Source organism: Leptidea sinapis, chromosome 29 (genome assembly GCF_905404315.1).
Source record: "Leptidea sinapis chromosome 29, ilLepSina1.1, whole genome shotgun sequence".
Lineage (NCBI taxonomy): Eukaryota > Metazoa > Arthropoda > Insecta > Lepidoptera > Pieridae > Leptidea > Leptidea sinapis.
This window is the reverse complement of record NC_066293.1, coordinates 7415811-7442854: the sequence shown is the minus strand read 5'-3', so window position 1 is coordinate 7442854 and position 27044 is coordinate 7415811. Positions and strand designations below refer to the sequence as shown.

The window sequence follows — 27044 nt, the reverse complement described above, 5'->3', positions numbered from 1 at the left end:
TGAATATTTGGTTATTAGAAATCCATAAAATATTTACATCTTTAACAAGACCATTACTTCAAAACCATTAGGCCTAAGAGAGACTTAAGACGACATAAGGTAAGATAACGTAACTACGGTCGTGTCGAACCCTGGAGGTAGATAGTCGAACGGGTGTCAATCACTCAACAACGCGCGTGTATGTTATATTTTCAATTAAATTTGTAAACAAAATTTATGAACGATACAGGACTTCTCGGGGTTGTTGTCGAGCGCTCTTCCACTGAACCAACCGTTCGAGTGACGTACCGTTCATAAATCTTGGTATGTCTTGTTCAACTCACAGGTTGTGGCTTCATCTACAGGATTTACTTTACAGTTGATACCCCAATAATTGCATATTAGGAAATTGACTTGAGAAGTCGCTCTTTCAAATCTAAACAATTTGTTACTTTTGTTTAAAGTGATATCCATCACTTTAGGGATTAATTAAAATAAATTTGTAAACAAAACATAAACTGAGATGTAAAGATAAGTGTGCATGTCGGTATGTGTATGTGTGTGTGTGTATTAACTCTTTGTTACTATGTAGAAGTATAGAAGGTTTCAATTATAGTCCAATTAATGTAACTCTTTCGTTTCTTTCTTTGCTTATGTGATGGGAATAAAAGTCCTTTCATACACTGAGAAGCAAGAAAATTGTTAAATAATCAAATCAAACGCAATCGATATACATCTGTTATCGTGCGAGTTGCAAAGTAACTTTGATCGTAGCGTGAAATAGGCGCCCGCCGTTTTATTCACGCGTGTCAGCCCTGAGCCAATAAGTACGAGTAGATCGTACTGTGCGTAAACTGATTTATCAATGTGTTACGAACCCAACGCAGCTACGAACTGTGTACGATTTAAAATTAATCTTACTACCTGGCAGTTAAAGTAGCGATTTCTTTAAAAGGTGTAACTAAGTATATTAACTTATATTATTTCTCTTTTGTACTGTATTATTTTCGATACAAAATCTCCCCAATAGTTAACCTATCCTACTATATAATATACATATACTTAGGATCACTGGTCGCTAATACTGGTGGCTCGGAAGACGAAATTAGAAGGCGAATGGCTATTACCAGATCTGCAATGCAGACGTCGACGAGGATATGGCGGGACAGGAATATCACCAAAGCTACTAAAGTTCAGTTAGTAAGATCTCTAGTGTTTCCCATACTACCATATGGTGCCGAAACATGGACAGTCAAAGAACGAGAGAGACAAAGGATTGACGCACTAGAAATGTGGTGTTGGAGACGAATGCTACGTGTATCTTGGACACAACGCCGCACAAACGTCTCGATACTTGAAGAGCTCAAGGTGAAAGAAAGGCTTTCATCTATAGTCAGAGCCCGTATCCTCAGATACTTCGGACATATCACGCGACGTGGAGAGCATGCCATAGAGACTTGTTGTTCAGGGAAGGGTCAACGGCAGATGGTCAAGAGGACGCTCCCCTATGCGCTGGACAGACCAGATCAAAGTCCTAACCAATACTCCCCTCAACACATGTGCCAGAGAAGCAACAACCAGGGATAACTGGCGTAGAATCGTTCGTCGTTCGACGTGACCACGACTGCTCTGTCAAGAGTAATCCGACGAAGAAGAACTATATAATATAGTATCCTACTATTAAAGGTCTACCTACTATTATTAAAAAAAATATAGTAGGCGATACTCCTATATTTTATCAGCATACAAAGCGCATATTTTCTGTTATGAACAAAGTGGAAAGTTGAGGTTGCTTAGAATAGTACGAAGGGTGCCACGTAAAAACCTGACAATAACAGCTCAAAGCTGTGAAAAATATTAATTTAAGAATTTTTTTAAAAAATTATTTTCTTTGTATCAATCCCTGTCTTTTATATTTTTTGGGTACTGGATCCAAAAATACAATATTCATACATTCATACATATAATCACGCCTCTTTCGCGTAGGGGTAGGCAGAGACCACTTCTTTCCACTTGCTACGATCCATACATACTTGTTTCGCTTCGTCCACTTTCATAATTCCTTTCATACATGCTCTTCGGTTTAGGCTACTCTTGACCTGGCCTTTTTTCAAGACGTCCCTGATTTGATCTTGAAATGTCCGCCTAGGTCAACCCCTTCCAACACTTTCATTCACACTGGCCTTATACACTTTTTTCGTCAATCGTTCTTCATTCATTCTCTCGACATGGCCAAACCATCTCAGCATACCATTCTCAATTTTTGTCACAACATCTTCTTTCAGACCACTACGTTTCACTATCTCACTATTTCCTATCCTGTCACTCAGTTTAACGCCTATTTCTTAACGCGATAAGATAAGATGATGATCTTATGATCTCAACTGCATTTATTCTGCTTTCATGTTTCTTCTGCCATACCCAACTTTCACTTCCGTACATGAGTGTTGGAACCAACACACCCTCATTTATTTATTTATTAGAAAAGGCTTACCAAATAGACATACAAATAAAATTGTGACTACTTATAATGTAACATTTCTTATCTATACTAATATTATAAAGCTGCAGTATTTGTTTGTTTGAACGCGCTAATCTCTGGTACTACTGATCCGATTTGAATGATTCTTTCAGTGTTGGGTAGTCCATTTATCGAGGAAGGCTATAGGCTATGTTTTCAAAATTAGGGATCCGTAATAAAATTGCTATTTTGTAACACAAGGTGTAAAATCGAAAACCTATTTTTGCGTGCGCTGCAAAAACTATTGACAATAGAACAAAATGATGTACAGGCTATAATATAGGCAATATTTTATTACTTATAAAACTATCGCGTGAATTATACTTTATATGGCAAAACAACGTTTGCCGGGTCAGCAAGTATTTAATACTTGTATATCTTACTTATAGGTATGCACAGCATTGCCTTCATTTATTATTGTAAGTTAAGTAATACTACTACAATATGTATGTTTACTTTTAATAAAAACTATAATTTTATACATCCAAATTATAAGGGCTCAAAAGCGTATTTTTTAAAATTGCCAAATGTATTAAAATTTATATCTAAATTACTATTACTATGGAATTTACTGTTATATAATTTTGAGATAAGTTGGATAGGTGAATTTGAGCCATAATTGTTTCTGAAGAATCGTACATGTACTGGCAGATATGTACTAATACGACAAGGATAAGGTGGTACACATAATCTTAGATAGAAGTAATGGACAGTCTAATTGATTATTTAATAATTTATATAAGAAAAGAATTTGTGACGCATTTCTTCGCAATTCTTAAGGTTTTCATATTGAATAATTTTTTTTTTTTTTTTATGGAATAGGAGGACAAACGAGCGTACCTGTTGTTAAGTGATCACCGCCGCCCACAATCTCTTGCAACACCAGAGGAATCACAGGAGCGTTGCCGGCCTTTAAGGAAGGTGTACGCGCTTTTTTTGAAGCTACCCATGTATTTATTATTATTTGTCATATAATCATGCAAACAAGCATACAATATTCGGTCTGAAAAAAATTGGCAACCCTATGTACGATAGTTTGATTAACAGCTGACTTACACGCGTCGCGGCGTGCGTCGGGTTGAACTTGCATCTCCATATACAGTGTGATATAACTCTGATAAAGAAGTGACCTTACATCGACAAAGTTCCGATAAGCATCATTTATTTCCGCGTAAAAAAGAATGTATAACGTGAAACCGGCCATCTTTGCCCGCATTTTTGCGTTATTTTTAATATTAGGAATAATATACGGTGGAATACTCACCGAATAGAATCATTATAATTCAATATATAAAATTCTCGTGTCATGGTGTTAAACTTTGAACTCCTCCGAAACGGCTTGACCGATTCTCATGAAATTTTGAGTGCATATTGGGTAGGTCTGAGAATCGGACAACATCTATTTTTCATCCCCCTAAATGTTAAGGGTATACACGAAATTTTTTTTTTTAATTTTATGATTTTTTTTTTAAATTTGTTTGATTATGAGTCAGCATTAAAAAATACACACAACTTCAAATTTTCACCCATCTACGATCAACAGTTACTTTTGTATCGCGATTTTAATATCGGCAATACAACGTTTGCTGGGTCAGCTAGTTATCATTATAAAATGTTCCAAATCACAAAATACTAGGCTTCTAAAGTCAATGGAATCCCGAAAATTAGCAATTTAAGGGGTGAACAAAATTAACTGCCAAAGCGCCCAACAAAACTCAGCTTTGATGCAAGAATATCGGCCTTAGGGCTTTGGAAATAATTTTGTGAAATATTCACAGTGACATCTTGTCTGTAGAATTCATATATTTCTTATTTTTATGGTGGGCAATTTTATACTATATACAAAAACACTAAATTTTCATCAATGCGTTAGGGTTGGCAAATGTCGTTATTATATAAAAAAAAAATTAACAAAAAAACAACCGACTTGAAGTCGGTTGTTTTTTTGTTTAAACAAAATGCATATTATATCTATTGTTTAAACACTATTTCAAAACAATAGATATAATATAGACTAAAAAGTATAAAAATAATTGCGTATTTTTAAATACAATCTAATTAATTAATCTAATTCTAGTTACGATTATTGTCATTTCTGTAATCGGTGTCCTTGTATGTAACAATTTGGCTAAATATGTGTAGATATACTAAATTTTTCAATGCAGCAATGAACGTAAGCGCTTCGCAATTTGATTACAGACAGTAAGAAATTCTGCCACAGATCGCACCCTTACTGTAAGTCGTTAAGGAGTCCCATTGATCATCATATTCGACCACAACAATTACTTGACCATAACTATGTTATGGTAGATGACTTAAATATCCGGATACCATAAAAAAGATTCGGCCGAGTATCGTTAATTTGCTTCTAAGAATTGAAGAGTTCCGATACTTTGTCATAGATTCCGTAATCCGAACTTAACCAAACTATCTTTGAAGTATATCCTTTCGAATAAAAAATGAATCATCGAAATCGGTTGGCGCGATATTGAGTTATTCGTAAATTTATCATCCACTTTGCTAAACGTATGTATAGCAAATTTAAGACTTTCTCATGGATGCAATTGTCAGATCTGGACCAAATTACAAAGGGACCACACGAGAAGCACCAGCTTTCAAATAAAAAAAGAATTATCAAATTCGGTTCACCCAGTCGAAAGTTTTGAAGTAACAAACATAAAAAAAGAACATACCGACGAATTGAGAACCTCGTCCTTTTTTGAAGTCGGTTAAAAAGTGTATACATTTACCCTTAAAGCTATTATGTATCCTGTATTAAGGCGAAGAGTAAGCAGAAAACACGCAGACATGGTGTTATTAGACAAGTTTTGTGGTGAAAGTATAGCATTTCGAGCTATGAACACTACTTAATCCAGTTACACATATCCTTAAGTCTTATTTGTAGGTTGCTACTGCTTGCTGTTGGTTATAGTTAACACTGCCGAGCCTTTTTGAACTACCACTTTTCTTTGAAGTTAAACAAGTTTTTTGGCATGGTGTGACGCATTTTTTTGGTACTTCTCTCAGAAAAGTTATTCTTATAGCTTGTACTTTTTTGTGTAGGTTCATATATTCAGATTAGTAGTGAATAACGAGGATTGTAAGCATATAAACTGTTTTCCACCCAAGAATTTTGAAAATATTGGTTTTGTTACATAGATGGCGGGCCGGCAGCCGTGAACTCATATCGCTCAAGGTCGCTGGCATTTAGTGTCGCCTTAAAGGACCACATTCAGTTCATGTTCATGTAACGGGGTTTCATCTGCACTATTACAAAATCTACACGCTCTGCAATCTCTGAAGCCTAGGATTGAGAAGTAAACACTCTTGGCTTAGTAAACTCAATAGCACTTACAGAAACAAATAATGTGTAATGTGTAAGCATTATTGTGTTTCGATCTGAAGGGCGCTGTAGCTAGTGAAATTACTGGACAAATGAGACTTAACATCTTATATCTCAAGGTGACGAGTCAGATTTTTTGGGTCTTTCAAGAATCCTGAGCGGTACTGCATTATAATAGTCAGGGCGTATCAATTAGCATCAGCTGAGCGTCCTGTTCGACTCATCCCTAATTGTAACAAAAAAAATGAAAAATGATAAGTATCGTTTTCGATTAAGACCTAAAATATTTATTATATACAGTCGCCATGTTGTGTACATTACCTGACCAATGAGCATTTAGTGCCCGCGCCCTCTCACCCGAGTTGGTTGAGCGAATTGTTTGCATTGCAAATAAGGTATTAAGAGTACTCCGCTACAAGATTGATAATATAAGCCCTCAAGAACATAGCAACAACAATGCAATGATTTTAACCTGATTGTACAGATATGCTTATCGTTCGTTCTAAAGTTCGTTCTCTGACGTCACTGGCTTATCACTACAATGCGAAAGGAAAGTTATCAAAATCGCCTTTTCTTTATATAACTTGATTGTTACTTTTCAATATATTCCTGATAACAGGGGCGTGCATATCATATAGGTAATTAGGCAGTGCCTACCTAACTATGAAACTAAATAAATATAGCACTAGTGTTAAAGTTTAATTCATTATAATAGATTCCGTTATTTTATGAGCAACGAGTTCTTCTATTAAACACCAGCTCATAATTTATTGAATTAGGCGTTACTTTGCGGAAATCCATAATTATACAAATTATTTAAGTTTTCTTTAGTGTTAATTCCGCCAATAATTGTTTTTAAAACAATTCGACACGTGTTTCGCCTCTACACGAGGCATCCTCAGACGAAGTCTCGTGCCAGATTTTGGCGAGACAACACGTCCTGAGGATGCCTCGTGTAGAGAATATGTCGATATCATATCTTATTTTAAATAAAAATATTTGAAACTGAATTGGGTTTCCAGGTGAAAAACTGTAAATGTCAGATTCTTTAAAAATCATGAGGTTTTGTCGCAATGAGAAAATTTTCGCGCACACTTATTATTTTGTTGTAGTCTAGTCTAAGATTATTTAAAACAATGATGTCATCGAACGCAAGACCAAGCTAAATTTAATTCTCACGTCTTCCACGGAAGTGCTAATTTTCGTGTGTTCCGTTATTACGTAATGGGTTTGGGAAAAAAGTTTCTTTGCATTTCAAATGAAACTAGAGAACTTTTTTCAAGGTTTATTAACATACTAGCTGACCCGGCAAACGTTGTTTTGCCATATAAATTGTATTGATCTTTTGCCTGCTAGTTGATAAGAGATGGCGCTAGTTGTATTCATTAGTAACAATCACACTTCTTTTATATTTTGTATAATTCACACTATAGTTTTATAAATTATAGCCTATTTGTTATTCTGATGTGTAAGCTATATTATTGTAAAGTTTCATCAAAATCTTATCAGTAGATTTTGCGTTAAAGAAGTTCAAACATACATCCAGACACACAAATTTTCACATTTATAATATTAGTTGGATGGCACAATTTTGTTCGATCACCAGATTGTAGGATAGTGACATGATCCTGTTGCTGTAGAAATTTTGTGGAATGATCAAAAAACGAGCGTATGGGTCACCTGATGTTAAGTGATCACCCACATTCTCTTGCAACACTAGAGGATTGCCGGCATTTTAGAAGGGTATACGCGCTTTTCAAGAAGGTATACCGCACAAGGAAGCTCATTCCACAGCATGGTTGTACGTGAACAAAGTTCCTTGTAAACCGCACTTTTAGCACATAACATATTTTTTTATGACATTACATAATTTGCGATAGTTTATGGATAACTCCGATCTCCATGAAAGCGTACGGTTAGAAAGAGTGTCACCTGTAGAAAAGTAAGTCCTTCTACTTTTTAATGTCCAAAAATTTATATATACAAGTTACCGTCCCCAAAGGACAAACCGGAAACCTATCACTAAGACTTCACTATCTGTCTGTCTGTCGATGTGTCACCAGGCTGTATCTCGTGAGCCGTGATAGTTAGACAGTGGAAATTCTCAACAACAAACACTAAAAAACCGAATAAAACATTTACAAATAAAACATTTAAAACATAAACAAATTATTTAACAGGGGATCCCTACAAAATTTATCATTTTTTTATAGATACGGAACTCATCGTGCGCGAGTCCGACTAGCACTTAGCCGGTATTATGATTTTTCTTCACACTTAAGGATTGTCAAAGTTCTTTCGGTATTGGCGTAATGGAACTGGAGATACAGTACAGCAACAGCGATACATGAACATCGCAAAAATGTGAGTGAATTTAAATGATACACTGAAATCTATGCTTGACAAGTCGCGGGCACCCGCTTGTCAACTATACACTAAAATCATAGACATGCCCCGGCACAACACACCTCGCTATAAAAATAATCTTATGCAAACTAGCTCTAAATTAACATTACACAGTTCCGGTCCCTACCCAATGTCAGTTAAAATTTATAATAAGTTACCAGAACACTTAAAAGCCGAAACTAATATTAAAAAATTCATAAGCTGTTTGAAAAAGTTACTTTTGGAAAAATTTTACTATTCTATTAATGAATACCTAGAGGAAAAATATATTTGAATGTCTGCCCCTCTGACGTTCATTGCTATGCCTTATTATGAGATGCATTTGATAATTATTTAGTACTACAATTTTGTTTAATAACTAAGTCGCATGTAACGCAATTTAATTAAATAAATAAATAAATAAACATTATACTCACAGAATGTACACTGTGACCCCACCCTATTCAGATTCTATTTTTACAATGTACACTGTGACCCTACCCTAATCAGATTCTATTATTGACGACCGATTACCATATTATCTACGGTATCTATGAGACTCAAATAGTTTAACATAAGAAACTGTAGACTTTGTTATTAACAATAATATAATAACTCCAAAACACATCCCAAAAATATAAGCTAATTCAAATGATACGCTGAAATCTATGCTTGCAAATGTCGCGGGCATCCGCTTATTAACATAATACTCACTCATATACTGTGACCCCACCCTATTCAACATTTATTTTTGACGAGCGATTACAATATTTACAGCATCTATGAGACAGCTAAAACAGTTATAAAGAAACTATATATTTTTTATTACCATACTAGCTGACCCGACAGACGTTGTTCTGTATATCTATACTAATATTATAAAGCTGCAGTGTTTGTTTGTTTGTTTGAACGCGCTAATCTCTGGTACTACTGGTCCGATTTGAATGATTCTTTCAGTGTTGGGTAGTCCATTTATCGAGGAAGGCTATAGGCTATGTTTTTTTTTTTTCAAAATTAGGGATCCGTAATAAAATTGCTATTTTGTAACACAAGGTGTAAAATCGAAAACCTATTTTTGTGTGCGCTGCAAAAATTATTGACAAAAGAACAAAATGATGTACAGGCTATAATATAGGCAATATTTTATTACTTATAAAACTATCGCGTGAATTATACTTTATATGGCAAAACAACGTTTGCCGGGTCAGCTAGTAATAAATAGAATAATGTTTTATATGAATTTGCCAATAATGTATCATAAAAATCAAAAATTATTTCGTAAAATATGCACCCTGCTGTCGTAATGAAATTGTTTCACAGCAGAACTGTCAAACCGTGCGTCAATAAATTCTCTCATAGAATTTATGTATGGACACATCAAAGGAAAAACAAATTTGTTGTTTTTATTTAATTTAGCAGCATTTTCCTATTTATTCACCTTTAAAACCTTCTCTGGACTTCCACAAATAATTCAAGACCAAAATTAGACAAATCGGTCCAGCCGTTCTCGAGTTTTAGCGAGACTAACGAACAGCAATTCATTTTTATATATATATATATATATTATAACAAAAATTTATGAGATGTATATAATTACATAGACAATACTACATCATTAATTTAATGAGCCTAATTACTGAATACAACCATCTTTTTCCAGGCGTTATTATTAAAAAGCGGCCAAGAGCGAGTCTAACTCGCCCATGAAGGGTTCCGTAGCAGCAAGTAACATAATATAAAAGTTCTTGTAGGTTTACGTTTTTTGATGTAATAAAAAAACCACTTACAAGATCTCGTTCAAACCAATTTTCGGTGGAAGTTTGCATGGTAATGTATATCATATATTTTTTAGTTTTATCATTCTCTTATTTTAGAAGTTACAGGGACGGACGGACATATTTTACCACTTTGGAAGTGTCTCGCGCAAACTATTAGGTATTAGAAACCTCTTTTCGAAAAAATTTTATAGACCTATCCATATATGGGTATCTAATATATAAAATTCTCGTGTCATGGTGTTAAACTTTGAACTCCTCCGAAACGGCTTGACCGATTCTCATGAAATTTGTATTGGGTAGGTCTGAGAATTACGAAATTATTTTTTAAAAATTTTTATATTTTTTTTAAATTTGTTTGATTATGAGTCAGCATTAAAAAATACATACAACTTCAAATTTTCACCCATCTACGATCAACAGTTACTTTTGTATCGCGATTTTAATATCGGCAATACAACGTTTGCTGGGTCAGCTAGTATATCTATATATATCATATATACTTATGGGTTTGATGAAAAAAATTTTTGAGTTTCAGTACTAACCTCCAAAATTGGCTGGTTTTTTTTCTATTTTTGTGTGAAAATCTTAATGCGGTTTATAAAATACTATAGATAGCGCTCGGACGGAACCCGAGAGGTCGCGGGTTCGAGTCTTGCATCGCAGGGTTATAACTTTATAAATAACAAATTGTTTAGACTTGCTATTTAGTTTAGTGTCTACGGAACGCTAACAGCTGTTCAATCTATCAATAGGTAAGTCAACCACGTACAGACGTCAAGTAATACTTCTTATATAGATAGCATACATTAATAACACTTATGACTCATCCATTAAGAGTTACAATCCTTTGTTTTGTCAAGGACTTTGTTCAAATTTAAAACAATGAGTAGGTATGGATTACAGAACAAAGATAATATTTTTATTTACAATTTAAGGCTGCCGTCTCTATAAAAGCGTTATGACGCAGTTCTTTTCAATTCTCACGTTCCGTATTCAATCAAATCAATATCACTTTATTCATTTCAGTCAAACTAAAAATGATACTTATAAAAGTCAAAAGCTACACTTTTTACCACGGACTAGTAAAAAAATAAGGACTCCGTGTCACTTTACATAACCGTGTAGGACCAAAAAAGCCGATTAACGCGTAAATACATAGGCCCACGCACACACTTACACTACTACATGCCGATAGGCGGCCATTATAAGAATTGTCATCGTCTGTGACAGATCAGTTTGCGTCTCAATAAAATATTTTAAAAATGCCGTCGTGCGTTGTGAAAAAGTGTAAAAACGATAGTATATAAGTATTTGTGGCCATATATTATTATTTAAGGGAGAAAATATTGTTGAAATGGTATCCCCCGAAACCGAACACACACTAGCATAAAGGTGCTTCACTTGCTGATATCACGGCGCGGAGTCCTCCTTTTTTTTACTACCACTGCTCAGTGCTATCACTGTAGAAAAATTCGTTCCGTTATGGACTGCCAGTATACTGCCTATGACGTCATAAATCGCCGCCATATTCTACTGTGAGCACAGGCGTTTTCGAGGTAAGGTACTCGCAGTACTTTGATCACGTGAGCAGTAAAAACCACTCGAGTACCTAAAGTCATAATTAAAATATTTTTAATTTGACAGTACTCCAACAACAGTTTTATTAATGAACTAGAAAACTTTAATACACTCATTTGAATGCTGCGTCAAAAAATTCGGCTGACAGTATACGGGATTGCATTCCGCTTTTAACAGTAACCAGTATAGCTGGCTATAAAGGAACTGTACAGTGGTCGCAGGGCATATCGGAACATACCCTTTACCTTCTAGACTTAGATTATTTATACTACATCTAGATAGACTATGACAGCTGTGAATATGTGGAAAAAAATTGAGTTCAGAACTAACCTCTATTTTGAGCAATTCACGCATACTGACACAGTGTCGTATAAACCGCGAGTAACACGTAACTTGTTACGCACACTAAACTTATATTCCTGGCCTGTTTTTATCCGTTTTCTAACAGCAAGAGAATCTATCTAGACGTAAAAATTATCTAAGCCATTTACCACCACTTCGAAAATGGTTGAGCTTTAATAATACTTCAAGTATCAAAAGTCTCTTATACAACCCTGTCACATTATCTCTGGATCTGACGTCGATGACGTCACAACGCCGCTTTGTTACGGTGTGCAAGACAAGAATCACTAGGATATTATTATTAATAAATAAACTACGTTTTTTTTTTTACAGTTTTACAGAGTGATGTAAAACTGATGAGTGTGTTGTGATGTGATTATTATTAAGTATTATAATAATGAAAAATCAATGAAAGAATCTGGGTTAAGTAAAAAAATTGCGTACGTACAAAGTAGCATGTGCCAGATGTGAAACCTCTAAACGACATATGAAGTCCTGGTACATGTTGCTAGGATGACAAAAGATTTCAACCGCTGTGAAAGACATTGCTATCACCGCTGCCATATTAATGTTCTCCTGGTGTCTATCTAGTAACGCGCATGACGTCTGAATATATTAAGGTATATTCGCGTCTTACATACAATCTCTTCTTCCACTATGATAGCCTGGTACCAAAACACTGTATAATACCTCCTATATAATTTTCTCCCACGTTCAATCTTATGAATTTGTGTCTGTCTTTTTATTGTCTCGCTTTTTCGTTTCATCGACTTTCAAATCACAATGATGCTAAAGAAGTTTTCACTTCAAAAAGTATTTATTTTTCTGGCAGTACTTACTGATACAATAAAAATGGGTCGCGGCAAATATATCTTATTATAATGGTCTTTTTACTTTCACGCAAATACTAATAAGCTTTTTAATTAAAATTGAAACTACAATAAAACACCCAACGATCCCAATCATCTGTTTAGACCCTTCCAACGTTAAAACTACTACAATTTTGTTATAGCTTTTTTTTAACCGACTGCAAAAAAGGAGGAGGTTCTCAATTAATCTAATTCTAGTTACGAATTGTAATTTTTGGGGTCGGTGTCATCCAAGATAGGTTTGAAACTACATACATAGTTATATGTGAGATGTGCTTGAGTCGTGAGGAGGCGAGAGCGGGCCGCGGCGGAAGGACACCGACTCTAAAAATTACAATAATCGTAACTATAGTTTATATATTATATTTTTATAGTTTTTAGTGCACATTATATCTATTGTTTTGGAATAGCGTTTTTGAAGTCGGTTGTTTTTTTGTTAAAAAATTTTAAATTGTTATTTAGTTTTTAACTGTTTTGACCTTAAAGATTATATGATAACAAATTTAATCGGAGTTTGTCAATTTCAATTACGAATCTTCTCAACATAAGCAACTTTGTAAATTGGAGGTAGCGTAAAAAAATTAATGGACCATTCAAAAGTGTTTTTATAAACCTACTTGAAAAAAATATTGAATAAAAACTGTGATCAAAAAACAAGATGATGTGCGTAATCGCAGTGCCTGTCAGACTTGAATACAATCAAGAATCCTGTGCGGCACTGCATTGTGACGGGCAGGGCGAAGCACTTTTTATTTTATGACAAGTTAAAATAAATAGAATTAAGGGACGAGACAAGCAGAACGTCCAGCTCATGGTAATTGATACGCCCCGCCCGTTAAAATGCAGTGAGGCTCAGGATTCTTGAAAACCCAAACTTCTTGCACTTCTGAGCAGCACTACAATGCATTCAGATGTTAAGTCTAATTTGCCCAGTAATTTTACTAGCTACGGCGCCCTTCAGACCGAAACACAATAATGCTTACACATTACTGCTTCACAGCAGTAAAAGACGCCCTGTTGTGGTACCCATAATCTATCCGGCATTCTGTGTTTCGCCTCTCAATGATAAAAACTCATGTCCTCAAACAAATCTCAGTATCAGTTAAACAGATATGAATGCGGTTTTCAACGATCATTTCTGGTATTCACCACATTACATTAAGTGCTTGTTTAAAAAAATGTTTAATTCTGCGCCCGTGCCCTTTGCTCGTACTATGCTTTTGAGGGGTTTTTCATAAACCTCTGCCAGACCTGCTGTCTTGCAGCTGTTGTATGTTTCTTTATCAAAAGATTAACAAAAACGCAATTAATAAGAATGCTATATCAATATGCATCTAAAAGGGGAATGACTTCATCAACCGTAATTGGAAAACTGACATTTTAATGTTTCTGCTACACAGCATGCCATCTATATTCCCACATAAATCTATTAAAACCATTTGCATATAGATTACTTGTTGGCAAACCATTAGACCTCACTAGCCTAACATAACTAACAATGACCTCAGAAACAAGATACATAAGGATAGCCCCTGACTCCGTACAATGGAGACACACAATGCCATATCTAATATATAAAATTCTCATGTCACTGTGTTTGTAGTTAAACTCCTTCGAAGTTTGGCTTGACCGATTCTCATGAAATTTTGAGTGCATATTGGGTAGGTCTGAGAATCGGACAACATCTATTTTTCATCTCCCTAAATATTAAGGGTGGTCAACACCATTTTTTTTTTAAATTTGTTTGATGATTAGTCAACATTAAAAAATACATACAACTTCAAATTTTCACCCATCTACGATCAACAGTTACTTTTGTATCGCGATTTTAATATAGGCAATACAACATTTGCTGGGTCAGCTAGTCTTAATATATATTTATTTTGTAACTGAACTCCTCCTTTCTGTGTGTCATCAGGTGGATTCGAGAATGGTTTAGATTCACAATTGAACTACCAACTAAATGGCTGGACCAATTTTGATGAACTTTATGTGTGTTCCAGTGAATTTGAGATTGTTTTACATTCTCAATACCATTCATATAATTATCTCCTGCTCATGTGTATGTTAGTGAACTCCCCCTAACAGATGGACCAATTTTTCAAATTTAATACATGTGTACAGGACAACATCTGTCAGGTCCACTAGTGAGATATAATAATGAACTTTATTTCATTAAAAAAGAGATCCATAACATGTACAGATATATGTATGTACTACATATGCTATATGCATATGATGTACACACATATAGTATGTACTACATATGCTATATGCATATGTAGTACATACATATATGTGTGTACATCATACTATATATGCATATACTATATGTATGTACATCATACATCATAAAAATATACTTATCTTAAATAAAGTGCAGTGTTGCGTTGAAACTGATAACCATGATAAGATCTAACTTGCGCTAAGAGTACCAGTGCTCATGTAAATCAACTCATATTGGTTTAAGTTAATAATACCATGAAAAGTGACTAAGCACACATACATTTAAAAGGTTTGTAACAATATTTTACAATAACTAATAATACAAATGATTTAAGTTTTCTTTAGTGTTAATTCGGATGTGTTGTCAACAACACGTCCTGAGGATGCCTCGTGTAGAGGCGACACACGTGTCAAATTGTTTAAAAAACAAATATTGGCAGAATTAACACTAAAGAAAACTTAAATCATTTGTATAATTATGGATTTCCGCAAAGTAACACCTAATTCAATAAAAAAAATAACTAATAATACATATTAAAAACTAAAATCATCCTATGTTGTAATAGCTATAGATAATGTAAACAGTATGTACAAATATATATAATGTATGTACTAATTTGGGTAATTCTTAAAAGTTAGATACTTGATGTGATCTTCAGTCTGTGTATGTGTTTGATAATATAGATAATTTGCACACAAAATAGGTGCATATGACATTGAGTTGCAGAAGCCGCCCATGTGAAGAAGAAGAAGTGTTTGATAGCAGCTATTTATTAACAACATATTTACACAAAACAAAATTTAGAGGATATATGTGTTGATATATTTTATTATAAAGATGACCTACAATTATTTGATGAGAGGTTGTACAAGTTGGAACTTGACATGATCTATGGGATGTGGAACCGTCAGAACTCAAATTGTTCAAAAAAGTATATACACAATGATCACAGCATGTGCCCATTCTAGTTCCAGAAATCTGGTATTTGGAGCATCTCCCCGCATTGAAACGCTTATGATGGACTGGCACAGGGCAATATTAATTAATTTTAGCATATTCCTATCAGAAAAAGATCTTGAGGTATAATAGAGATGTATAGAAGATGTGATGACAATTCATCAATTCAAACTATGTAGTAAACAGTACATTAAAGTCTATTTTATCTTAAGAGCTACCTACATCTTTAAGGTGTAAGCAAAGCTTATATTTTGACAAGAAATTGAATTAAGATTGAATGAAAATCAATAATAATGTATCAAAACTATAACAGTTTTGATACATTATTGATTTTCACTACCAATGTCAGCACTGTTTCTATATACTTCAGGACTACTCTATAGGGTAAAATCCAGGTATTACAGAACGGTCGCACAATTTATATCAAATAATGAAATCGTTAAGAACAACCTAAACAGTCACATCTGGATAACAAACAGGCGGCATTATACTGTGCTGGTATATTGACATAAAAAAATTATTATATTATGATGAAACAAATATTTCACAAGCGTAAACTGTTTAGAATTCTTAGCGAATAATTCACTTTTTAGACGAAAACGTGGGTTTAGCGGGCGGAAAAATAAATGCAACGTACATACCTCGAAAAGTTTTAGTAAGATATTCACATAAAGTCTTCGAACACCCAATGATTTTCCAATTGATGCTAAGAAGATAACACACAGTATTAATAATAGAAACGGAGTATATAAAATCGAAACTGCAACCGAAACAAACGACATAATTGCGATCGAAGCAAAATCGGACTGACTCAATGACTTGTCACTTGGACTTGAGTGATTTTAAATTTATGAATGAAATTGCTTGAGTGAGACAAGTGTCAACTGTCAACGCATACATTGCGTCATTGTGCCCTAATTGACATAAAACCACTTCAGTAATTCCTATCTACAAAACTCTCGTGTATTTGACCAATTAGGTATAAGGTTAGATTTAAAATAGAGTCTGGCAAATGAAAGATATACCCAACGATTTATAGGGATGGCCTTAGGATTAGTCTCCGCTTTGCTCCAACTACATACCGCAAGCGTATTCGCAAAGTGCGGCAAGTAACACTACGCCCAAGTGGGCGTACTCGAGCCAGTCTCGAACAATGTGTGACGTTGACGTGCAACATGATCTGTTAAACTTTGCTAATAATTGAAACTAATATGATGGGTTGGGTAGTAAAAGTTTGAAAAAATAATACTACAAAAAAACGACACTGGGATCGCATATCATCAGTAACTATGTATTTTATTAATTTTAAAGTAAAACTAGCTGACCCAGCACACGTTGTATTGCCGATATTAAAATCGCGATACAAAAGTAACTGTTGATCGTAGATGGGTGAAAATTTGAAGTTGTATTTATTTAATGCTGACTCATAATCAAACATATTTAAAAAAAAGTCAAAAAAATTAAACAAAAAATTTCGTGTGGACCACCCTTAACATTAAGGGGGATGAAAAATAGATGTCCGATTCTCAGACCTATTTTTTTTTATATGAGAGGGGGCAAACGGGCAAGAGGGTCACGGGATGGGGAGAGGTGAGGCAACCGCCCATGGACATCCGCAACAACAGGTGTGTCAAGAAATGCGTTGCCGACCCTTAAGGTGGGAGTATGCTTTTTTCTTGAAGGTCCCTAAGTCGTATCTGTTCGGGAAGACCGCTGCCGGTAGTTGATTCCACAAAGTGGCTGTGCGAGGCAAGAAATTTCGAAGAAAACGCGCGGTTGTGGAATGCCAGACGTCTACGTGATGCGGATGGTACTTTGCACGTAATGTCCGATGGTGGAATTCGGCCGCTGGAATCAACCCGAACAGCTCCTCTGAGCACTCCCCGTGATAAATGCGGTAGAAGATGCAGAGAGAACCCACATCTCTACGCAATGCTAGAGAATCAAGCCGATCGGAGATGACTTGATCGTCGATGATTCGAGCCGCTCTTCGTTGTATGCGGTCAAATGGAAGAAGCTGGTACTGGGGAGCACCCGCCCAGAGGTGAGAACAGTACTCCATGTGAGGCCGAATTTGCGCCTTATAAAGTTGCAGGCGGTGGCTTTTAGTGAAGTACTGTCTCGCCTTACTGAGTACACCAAGCTTTTTAGAGGCCAGTTTGGCCTTCTCTTCCAAGTGGCTACGGAACTGAACGTCGCTCGATATATCGACGCCAAGTATGCCAATACAGGCTGTGGCAGTTAGAGGAGTGATCTCGAATCGAGGGGATACGACAAAGGGAGACTTTTTAGTGGTGAACGCACAAACTTGTGTCTTCTTGGGGTTGAATTGGACTAAATTTTGTCGGCCCCATTCCGAGACTTTGCAAAGCATAGTCTCGATTTCAGATACAAGTTTGACCCGGTTCTCGTCGACGCTATCCCGGGACATGTTGGCACGGCCGGTGTAGGAAGCATACCCCGTGCTGTCGTCTTCGCTATGTCCAAACTCACCGCCAACGCCTCTCCCTTCGACTCAACCGCTTGCACCCATTTATGGGTGAGGTACGCTCATCAGAAGATCACCAGCTGAGCGACCCTGACGGAAACCGTACTGGCAGTCGCTGATCAGCTGGTGCCCCTCTAGGTATCCCAAGAGCTGGCGGTTGATGATCGACTCCATTACTTTGGAGAAAATGGAGGTAATGGCAATGGGGCGGTAGTTGGACGGATCTGAGCGTACACCTTTCTTAGGGATCGGGTGCACTAAAGCCGCCTTCCATAATTTCGGGAGTACGCCTGATGAGTAGGAGAGCCGGAAAAGACGGGTAAGGACCGGCGCCAGTTCCGGAGCACATGTCCGCAGCACTATCGGGGGAATGCCATCGGGCCCGCTCGATTTGTGAATGTCCAAGGTGAGAAGCGCCTTAAGCACGGCACCATGCCGGATTTTTACCTCCAACATATATGAATCGCACCGCGGAATATGCGGTGGTGGTGCACCTTGTTCATCCAGAGTCGAGTTGGACGCGAAGAGGGAGCCCAGGAGATCTGCTTTCTCTTTCGCGTCATGGGCCATAGTCATCATCCCTGTGCAGTGGCGGAATGGCTGGCTGGCAGAAGTTTCCTTGGACAGCCTTGGCAAGCGACCAGAACGCACGAGTTCCCGAGGGAAGGCGTGCAAGTCTCTCGCCAATTCTGCCAATGTGCTTCGACTTCGCGTCAGCAATAACTCTTTTGAAGCACCTGGAGGCATGATTGAAGTGTTTTTTAAGTTCGCTGGAATTCACATCCTTAGATACCACCGCATTGACCCAAGCCTGATAGCACTCCTGCTTTCGGCGAGAGGCCATTTTGCAGGAGCGGTCAAACCATGGTTGGGACCTGCCACCGATAGCCACAGAGGAGGATGGAATGAAGAGTTCCATACCTTGCAGTACCACATCAGCAACAGCATCAGCAGCGGCATCTGGATCTCCCAGCGAAAAACAGATCTGCCTCCACGGGTAGGATGCAAAAAAGCACCGCATCTCGTCCCACTCTGCTGACCTATAGTATGACACACGCGGCGACAGCCTAAGAAGCGGGGCCGTGTTGGGCGCGTGATCGGCACGGTGCTCCGGATCAGGCAATGGTCCGACGATCCCAGAGGAGGGTCAACGGAAACTAGGTAGCCGTCCGGATGTGAGGTCAACAGAAGGTCCAACAGTGAAGGTGTATGATCTTGCACATCTGGGATTCGCGTTGGCGCAATAACCAGTTGCGTCAGACCATATGCTAAGGCGAAGTCGTGAACAGATCTCCCTGCATGATCAGTGGTACGTGAGCCTAACCATTCGGCGTGGTGGGCGTTAAAATCGCCAAGAAACACGATCTCTTCAGTGGGGATCTGCTCCAACACGGAATCTGTAGCCATTTGGATGTGTTCGAGGAGCCGGTCAGTCTCTGCGTTACCGCTATGGGACCTATACAGGCATGCGTAGATTCGCGGATGGTCATCGCAGTCTACATGCAGCCAGATGATGGATAGGTCCTGTCCTTCAATAAAACTCAGGCGTCGAGAACAGCCATCCTCCCTGACGTAAACGCACACGCCAGCCCGTGGTATAAAGGAGTGTTCCAAATTATACCCCGGGTAGGAAAGGTAAGATGAATCAGCCAGGGAGGATATCTGTGTCTCGGTTAAAAAGAGTAGGGCCGGCTTCGCCGTCTCCAGGTGAAAGTGGACGGCATTTAAATTTGAGTGAAGCCCCCTGATGTTGCAAAAGTCCACAGCGAGTGTGGAGGAGGGTGGTTTGAGCCTCCTGCTCTGTTTGCCCCGAGTCAGCGCAGATTTGCCCCCTCCAGAATACGCGGGGCAGCCTGCGCAACCACTGTTAGGTACAGGCCCTAATTGTGGACGCCCAGGGACGGATTCTCCAGGGCTGCATAGCCTGGTACCGTCCTGGAGTAGTCTCGTTTTAGTCTGTGCTGCCATTTGTATTTGGGAGGGGGGGTGTAGGCCTCCGGATACCCCACTCAACGGAAGAAACACAGCGGCATAGCCGCTATTTCACGCCGGTTTCGAGTGGGGGAGTGGTATTTCTCCGGGCGTGCCGGCCCAATTCGGTTGTGTCCGTGAGGACCCAATATGGCACTACCACTCCTACCTACCCAATAAGCACTCAAAATTTCATGAGAATCGGTCAAGCTGTTTCGGAGGAGTTCAATGTCAAGTTCACCATGACACGAGAATTTTATATATAAGATAACACGAAGCGTATGTTATAAAATTTTAAAGAAGCCATTGAGCGTCAAGATGGCACGCACACAAGCTAATGTTTTTGTGTAGTGCGGTATCTAGTTGGAGCGCAGCGGAGACCAATCCTTAATCTAGGGGAATGGCAATACTAAATAAAATATCATTGTGACAATGTCAATTAATCTGTTGTGTCTTGCGGTTACACCGGAGTTTGTTTACATTGAGTTTCTTGAATATTTCTAAGCGAACATGGGCAAAACAACCAAAAGTGGCGTGCGGCGATTGTTATTTAATATAATGAGTAAATTTAACAAAAACAAGAAGAATAAGAAGTGATGCTGAGGCAAAAAAAGTAAATTTTTAGACGTCTTGGCTGACTTCTTAGATTAGTAGTACAGTGTAATGAATTTGATACTTGATTTCAGATAGTAATACAAAATTGTATATTTCTTGTGTCAGACATAGTTCACCTACCTACTATTTGCACAGTAATGTTTCTGTGTAATGTTTATATGCATTCATTCAAAACCAAATATTTTTATTCAAAAGAAGATATAAAATCACTTATTTAAAGTCAAAAACTCCCAAGACGTAGTATGTCACAGACCTGAGAAGAATGGGCCCAACAGACTAAACGGGCTTCTTTTTCATCATTCATTCAATAAAATTTATCATTTAATAGACTGCATGTGGTTGTTCTATTACCAATCAGTGGTATAATTAAGAAAGTCTTTTATGCTATAGTAACCTTTACCACACAAACGTTTTTGAAGTTATACTTCTATTGGCGCGATGGAGATAAATGATGAGAGTGAATTTTTACGATGCGCGCACACACCGTCACCTGAATTCTACATCGTGAAGTTAGTTCTAGGTGGCATGAAAATCGATTACTATGTTCAAGTTGTAAAAAAATAATTAATTTTCTATACTTGTTTACATTAACCTTAAATGCTGAGTGTTAACTAGTTGTTAAAATTAGATTTATTTTTCCATATGTCAAAGAAGTATAACTTCTAACGCTTGTACACACACTTTTTTTTAACAATTCTTTTGAATTTCGTAATACATTTGTTTTGATCATTATCTGGGATCTTGTTGTAAAAGATATACAACGCCCCAAAAAAAAACTAACAAACTCGACTTAGCCAACTAGTAGGTATTATAAGTTAATATTTGTTCATGGTGTTAACATTATTGTTATGACAGTTTCTAGCAAATTCACTTATATACCTATGTACATACATAACATTATGAAGAATATATTAAAAGGCAACAGTCAAGATGTTTATTTCTTTAAATTTTTCCCTCAATGATTCTTTAGGACCTCGGTTACTAGGATGCTGCAATCGCACGTCGTACCTCTTCGCTGTGGTATATATTTGAGCGAAGCGAGGTAAACTAAGTCTGTGTACAAAAACAAAAGAAAATTAATCCAAACAAAAACAATAAAAAGGATCTTTTAGAATTTGGTGCCATATTTAAACATGAGGAATTACCGCCTTATTTGGTCACGTGAGAAACTTGTGCTGATTTGCAAATTCAATAATTAAGAACCTGGCATTCAAATCACTCTCGATTGATAGTAGTGTTACAATTATAACTTATTGTGATTTGATCAATCGGCTCAATTTAAAAAAAATATAAATAGAGCGTGGTAATTTAGAATCAATTGTAATTCATGTTTGGTTTTAATTATCAAAATTGAATCAAGTCGAAATTCAAAATTCTGTCTGTTCTGTTCAAATTTTTTTAAAATCAGTCCATATATGGCCGAGAACCAATTTAACACAGAAATCAATTGGAGTCACCCGGTGGGAGCTCCGCTCAGCTTCGCTCAATAAATGATATCGGCAGCATTGCCTCATAGCAATATACCATAGGACATTATACTATGAAAATAACTAAACTAGTCGCGCTGTAACTACGTCGGTTAATTGTCTCATCTTTTTAACACTTAAATTAAAATATTAATATGTTTATTATATAATGCAATTAAAAAATAAAATATCAGAAAATAATAAAAAAACGACGTTTAAAAAAACCAACTTCTAAAACTAAAAAGTATCAAATAACTAAAAATTTTATTTCATACACCCACCCTTAATATTAATAAAATATTATTATTTATATGTTAATAAGTAAAATGAAATGTAAAAATATTAGACGACCTGAAAGTCCATCTACGAAAATATAATGGAGTTACAATTATTATTGTTATTTTTAGAGTCTAATGGTGGGCCGACCTATAGGTCTTAAGTTTTAGGGTGTGTTCCGATATGCACTGCGACCACTGTACAGTGTGACGTCAATTTAGTATACTGTGAAGCGGTTCCTTTATAGCCAGTTATACTGGTGACTATTTAAAACGGAACGCAATTTTGACGCAGCATTCAGATGAGTGTATTAAAGTTTTCTAGTTCATTTAAAACTTTTGTTGGAGTAGAGTCTAATTAAAAATATATTAATTAATATTTTAGGCACTCGAGTGGTTTTTATTGCTCACGTGATCAAAGTACTGCGAGTACCTCGAAAACGCCAGTGCTCACAGTCGAATATGGCGGCGATTTATGACGTCATATATTTCCTTAGAGTACTGCGGCAGTATACTGGCCGTCCATAACGGAACGAATTTTTCTACAGTGATAGCACTGTGCAGGGCTCGCAGTGCATATGGCAACATACCCTAAATCATGCTAGTAACCAAAGAGTAAATATATTATATCCACAATAGTAATAAGTTAACTTATAATATTCTGTGGCTATTACTTCATGACATATGAAAAATTAGTGCTAAATATATTCTTTGATATAACCTCAATCCCCCCCCTACTTACAAAAATCCTGAAGGGATTTAGCTTTTTTGCCGCAGTGCAATTTTTTTGGAAATAAATTTCTATTTTTGTGTCTCAACCGTATTCACTATTGTATTATACAATGTCAGACTTACCCTACGGACCCCCAGTACGAGTATCTCCCTTGATCAAGGTAATAATTTCTGACATAATTATGTAATACTGAGTTTGAAATTCGAATTTTATTTTTTAATAATTAAACCTTTTCAGACACTTTTCAAAATGAGTCTTTTGTCAAAATCGAATTTGAGAAGGCTACTTTACTTTTTACTATTTATTTAATCATGAAGTTTTTAAAGTATACATTGTATTAAAAACTGTTCCGAAGTGCAATAAGCTTGGTTGGAGTATATAACATTTTAATTACTATTAATAATCCTTTTTAGTTCGGTCGCTGGTCATTCTTATCAGTTGGTATTCTATATGGTGCCTTCCATCAGAATAGATTGTCCAAAAAGGAGGCTGTAATTAGGGAAATTGAAGCGAAAGAGAAGGTTATACGGGATGCAAAGATTAAAGAAGAAAAAGCCAGAGCAGCTGAAGGTAATTTTAGGGTTCTAAATTCAAACTTTATAAAAAAAAATGATAATTGCAGTGTCTTACAATTTCTGTTACATTTCCCTTTTGTAGCCAAATATTTTTATTCAAGTAGGTTTATAAAAAATCTACTGAAAAATCCAAAAATATATTTTGATCTTATTTATTATATATCTTATAAGAGAAGACCTGTTCTGATTTTATGGGATTATAGTATATTTTATTTTAAGAGAGAGTGTTGTAATTTGTAATTATGGATCATAGTACTTTTTGTTAGGTATAGTGTTACTTTTTGTGTGTAATATATGCCTTAAAATCATTTGTTTTCACAACATGTTTATTAGAATAAGTATTCTTGATGTTCTATTCCTTTATGATCTGCCTTTGATAAAGCCTAAGATATCCAAGTTCATTTTTCTAGTAATTTCTGATTCTAGCTTCGCCATTTAATCATTTGTTCGGAGTGTTGGTGTATTGAGTTGACACAAACAACTTTTACAACTATTTGTTGGCTTACTTAATATTTTAGTGTAAGTTGCTGTTACATTTGTCACCCATATTCTCATGATCTCTATCTAATGATGGCCTGTCGTCCCATGGTTGGGACCATGGTTGGTTGTTATTTTTTTTTTCTATTTGTGTTTCTGTATTCAAATGTAAAGACACAGACAGCTTCAAATAGGTAATTCTTAACATTAATTCTAATATCATGTATTTTTTTGCAAGTGAGGAAAAAGTTGTGTGTGTCCAATGAGAGCAAAGTATTTTGTTTCTCATGCCTTCTGTTACTAGACTCAAGATTCTTACCTTAAATCACTGGCTTACCTATAAGATGTTAGATTGAGATAAAGATATAAGAAACATTTAAACTTCTGGATGGAGACTTTGCACTAAAAGTACCATCTATTACATAATCCCTATTTTCCTTCTCTCTATATAGAAAATAAATATATTTATTTACTATAAGTCCTATAGTATAGAGTGACAATATCATAACATTTTGCAATAACACTTGGTAAATGTTTTGAAGCTACATCAGTTCAGAAAAACTCCCATATCTTGAATTATCAAAGTCCACTGATTCTGATGAGTTACCAAACAATTGTAAATGTACCCATATTACTATTGCATGAGTCTCCATAAATATTAAAAATAATTTATATTAAATTAAACTTTAAGAATTAAATTGTTAATTATTAGAGTAGTTTACTGCAGGATAATTGCATAGGTATTTATTACATTTACTATTTGCTTTGATTATGTTATTCTGTGATATTAACATAAGTAAGTTAAACAAAACAAACCTTAAAAATCAAACTATATAGTAATTTTTTCTCCATTATGCTGGTTTCAAATTACACATGTATTATAATGTAATATCATGCATATTCAGAAAATTATAAAGAATACACTTTTCCACACTCATGTGATTCCTCTGTTGTTGCAAGATAATGAGTGGCGGTGATCACTTAACATCAGGCGACATTCATGTGTCCTCTCTTCCTTGAAAATAAAAAATCTATTTATAATACAAATCAGATCTTAAGATGATACCATTCAGTTTCAAATATTTAGTGTTATTGTAATTTGCCATTGTTCTTTATCCCTCAAAACTGAGACAAAAGGGTGTGAGAAACTTATTTGGGCATCTTTTTTTGTAGTTTTCGTTATAATAAAATATATTTCCAAATTTGATAGCCTAAGAGTGGTTTCATCAATAGAGCACGGCAATGCTTCAAGCCGGCCCACATTCTAGCTTTACAAAGCGCAGTTCCGGCCACACATGGAGTATTGCTGTGTGTAGAGACGTCGCTTCATTGTGTGTCTTCTACCGCATTTATCATGGGGAGTGTTCCGAAGAGCTGTTTAATCTGATTCCTGACGCACGCGGAGACACGCCACAAGTTAGGATATCATCCCCACCATCTGGATGTGTTTCGGTCCTCCACAGTGCGGTTTTCAAGGAGCTTTCTCCCTCATACTACAAAGCTGTGAAATGAGCTTCCTTGTGCGGTGTTTCCGGGACGATATGACGTGGGTACCTTCAAAAAAAGCGCGTACACCTTCCTTAAAGGCCGGCAACGCTCTTGTGATTCCTCTGGTGTTGCAAGAGAATGTGGGCGCCGGTGATCACTTAACACCAGGTGACCCGTACACTCGTTTGTCCTCCTATTCCATAAAAAAAAGTGGTAGCTTCATTCCCCAGCTGTGGTATCACTTAGAAAGTAATTTTTCTTATAATAACCTTTGCCATATAAACATTTTTTATCAAATCACTTCAATTTCGTTACATATTTTTCTTTTTACATTTTTTTATTTTTCTAATGTGACTATGTAAGACTCTTTTAAGTAATGGGTGCTTTGGTGAATGCCCTACTGTGACAGGATGTTTTAGTTTGGAAAAAAGTCCAAATATATATTTTATTCTCCAGAATTCCATACCGATTTGTGTATACACATAATTTTTTTTTCTTTTCAGCCGAAATGAAGAATCTAGAAGAAATGATGAACCAAAAGGTTTAGATAAGTAAGAATACAAAGGGATTAACAGCCCAAATCAATATTATTTGTAATTATGTTGTATTTATCAAATAGAGATGATTAAAATCTATGGGTTTTTTTTAATTCAATAGTTCTTAAATGTTCATGCAATTTTCAAGGTTATCTAAATAGGTGAACAGAAACCATTGTTATTAAAAACGAGAAAATATGTTTATTTATTTACTAATAATCCAACAGCTTTATATAACATTACAATAGACTTACAAATAACTTTACAAATATGCCAAAAATACAAAACTTTAATAAGAATACATGTGTTATTTTATGCTAGTATTATTACATATGTTAATAATAATAGTATTTAAGAGGTGTGTGTGCGTGCGTGTATGTGTAATGTGTATATAAGTGTAGGTGAGTGAGGGTATGGGTGATTGAGTGTTTTCGTGTTTAT

At 36.0% G+C, this 27044-nt stretch overlaps 2 protein-coding genes across 3 annotated transcripts in view; one reads left to right on the top strand and one right to left on the bottom strand.

Moving 5' to 3' along the window:
- The window catches only part of LOC126973350 (glycerol-3-phosphate acyltransferase 3), a 60888-nt gene extending 44096 nt beyond the window's left edge, over positions 1-16792 (bottom strand). For both annotated transcript variants that reach the window (XM_050820578.1, XM_050820579.1), the window contains exon 1: positions 16621-16792. In XM_050820578.1, the coding sequence (XP_050676535.1) occupies positions 16621-16761 (141 nt within the window). In that variant the 5' untranslated portion in view covers positions 16762-16792. The remainder of the gene's footprint in view (positions 1-16620) is intronic.
- Positions 16793-23500: 6708 nt separating this feature from the next.
- LOC126973373 (ATP synthase subunit e, mitochondrial) lies at positions 23501-26702 on the top strand. The gene is made up of 3 exons (XM_050820614.1): positions 23501-23687; positions 23941-24097; positions 26571-26702. Exons 1-3 carry the CDS (start codon positions 23637-23639, stop codon positions 26612-26614), a joined length of 252 nt encoding a protein of 83 aa, XP_050676571.1. The 5' UTR covers positions 23501-23636; the 3' UTR covers positions 26615-26702.
- Positions 26703-27044: the final 342 nt, after the last annotated feature.